The sequence below is a fragment of the Bison bison genome, unplaced genomic scaffold (assembly GCF_000754665.1).
Source record: "Bison bison bison isolate TAMUID 2011002044 unplaced genomic scaffold, Bison_UMD1.0 scf7180017864215, whole genome shotgun sequence".
NCBI lineage: Eukaryota > Metazoa > Chordata > Mammalia > Artiodactyla > Bovidae > Bison > Bison bison.
Genome location: NW_011494787.1, coordinates 10,611,397 through 10,613,603, shown reverse-complemented (window position 1 = coordinate 10,613,603; position 2,207 = coordinate 10,611,397). Strand labels below are relative to the sequence as shown.

Genomic DNA, 2,207 nt, shown 5'->3' with positions numbered 1-2,207 from the left:
AAGACCACTGTGGCAAAAGTGTGGGAAATGAACTGGGGGTTGGAGTAGACACTCAATAGTCTTTATATAAGAAGAATATTGTATGGGTGTATCTCTAGGCAGAAGGGCCTAAGTGAACAGGAAAATGTTTGTCCCCAGTTTCAGGCCAACGGGTATGGCTGGAGGGTTAAGGAACAGGAGGGTTGAGAGGAAATGTGGTTGTGGCATGCTACCTTAAGTGGTGACTGCGAAAATGCCAGCATCTGACACATACGGATATTCATTCTTCACCTCCCTTTACTTCACCTTCTCATTGTTCTCCAGGACTACCTTGCTTATGTGTACATATGACTTCAAAATATCTACTTCAGCCCGGATATTTCTGAACTGGAACTTCCACCTACTTGAATCTCCAATTATCCCTTCAAAAAAACCTCACTCATTTTATTCCCCCAGAAATCTACTCCTTCTCCTACTTTCTTCCCTCCTCTAAAACACTTCTTACATCTGTTCCCTACTCATGTCTTGGTCATCTCTCTCCTGACTCGGACTCTGAGTGTTAGTCTAGTCTCACCTCCTTCTAATCTTTGTTCCATGTAGTGGTCAAGATTTGCCTTTCTAAAATGGAGATTTGAACATTTTACCCTTACTTGAAAATTTACATAATAATTTATTCAATCACTTATTTGTCAAATACGTATGCCAGGCAGGGAATAAAACAATGGTGAACAAGATAAAATGCACTGTCTCAAGGAGCACTGTTTCAGTGAAGTAGGCATATAAACCAACATTTACAACACAGGGATCAAAACACCAGGGCAGAAGAATGAAAAGACTTCTGCGGGAGAAGAAATGGCAGAGCACCTCTGTCAGTGCTATTCCCAGTTGATCAAAAGGAAGGAGCGGGGTGGTGGGAAAGGCTTCTTCACAGTAGGCATTAACTCAGCACTTGAGGGTCAAAAGGGTTGAGATTTGCCACACTGACAAGGGAGAAGTGGGGCCTCAGCAGAGACAGCACATTGTCAGGGGCTTGGTAGCAATGCTATGAGCAACGAAGCACCTCAGCACAGGAACAAAGGGCACCTCAAGAACTTCCCTTCCCCCTCTTCTTGCTAAGGAGCTAGAATTTTTTGGTCCTCATCATTTCTACATATTCAGAGACAATCTCATTACTGAAAATACATCAGTTAAAATGGCTAAAAATTCAACCAGAAATACCCTAGCATATTGTTACTTATGTACTGTGAGGTCATCTCTTAACTGAAGAGTTAAGTCCACAGTTTGTCTTTTAAATATAAATGCCTTATTAGCTGCAGCTAGAACCCAAGAGGTCCTGACTGAATCTGGTACCGGGGGAAGAGACAGGGTCAGCCAGGAGGCTGTTTAATGGATAGGAAGAGGGTCAAAGTTGAGGGACCCTGGCACTGGTAAGGAACAGAAAGGGACAGTCTGAAAGACATTTTGCAAAAATCAGTGGAATTCTGTGACAGCCCAGATAAGTTACTAAAGAAAAAAGAGATCAGAGATCCCATGAGGAACTGTTCAAATCTGGGTTCCACACTGAACTTCACACATAAAGAAGGCATTATATATATATTTATATTATTGGAGAAAAAATAATGGAGCTATTGCTCCTGAAACCCAGTCTCCTAACTCTACAGGTTAAGGATTGCTTTTAAACCCTTACATTTGGGAACTCTATTTGCTCTGTTGCTTAAAAGTATTAACATTAATTCCATCAGTGTAGGAGCAACTGTCTGGGTAGCTGAGAACCTACTTCTCAATCTCCTGCTCTCTGAAGGCCCACTCCTTCCTCTCCATGGCATTCATCATCCGCCTCCTTTTCTCAAACTGGGAGGTGTCACTCAGAGGGGGCAGGGTGTCTTCCCAAGCACGCTTCTCCCGGGCACGTTCTATCATCTCTACTTCAGCTTGTCCTGCCGGGAGCCCTCGACCTAGAGGATGAGGCAGAACACTTAATAAACACACAGACACACTCATGTACCTGCTAGTATTTAATTGACTCCCTCTCAGTTCCTGTCCTCTTTAAATTGAAGGTTATGACAAGATGAAATGATATTGGGATATGTCTCCACATGTGCCTGAGAGTGTTATCTGTGCCCTGCACTCTCTCTTATTAGCAATTCAGTCAGAAGACATCTCATTTGCATGGAAGTATTTAAAGATATTAGGTTATTACTAAATAATCACACCCTGGAACGTTCCAT

The 2,207-nt window shown here is 42.6% G+C and overlaps 1 protein-coding gene across 1 annotated transcript in view; it reads right to left on the bottom strand.

The window, feature by feature from the left end:
• Positions 1-2,207, bottom strand: part of MAATS1 (MYCBP-associated, testis expressed 1) — a 114,123-nt gene that overhangs the window by 70,173 nt on the left and 41,743 nt on the right. The window contains exon 7 of the mRNA XM_010845419.1: positions 1,757-1,934. Within this exon, the coding sequence (XP_010843721.1) occupies positions 1,757-1,934 (178 nt within the window). The remainder of the gene's footprint in view (positions 1-1,756; positions 1,935-2,207) is intronic.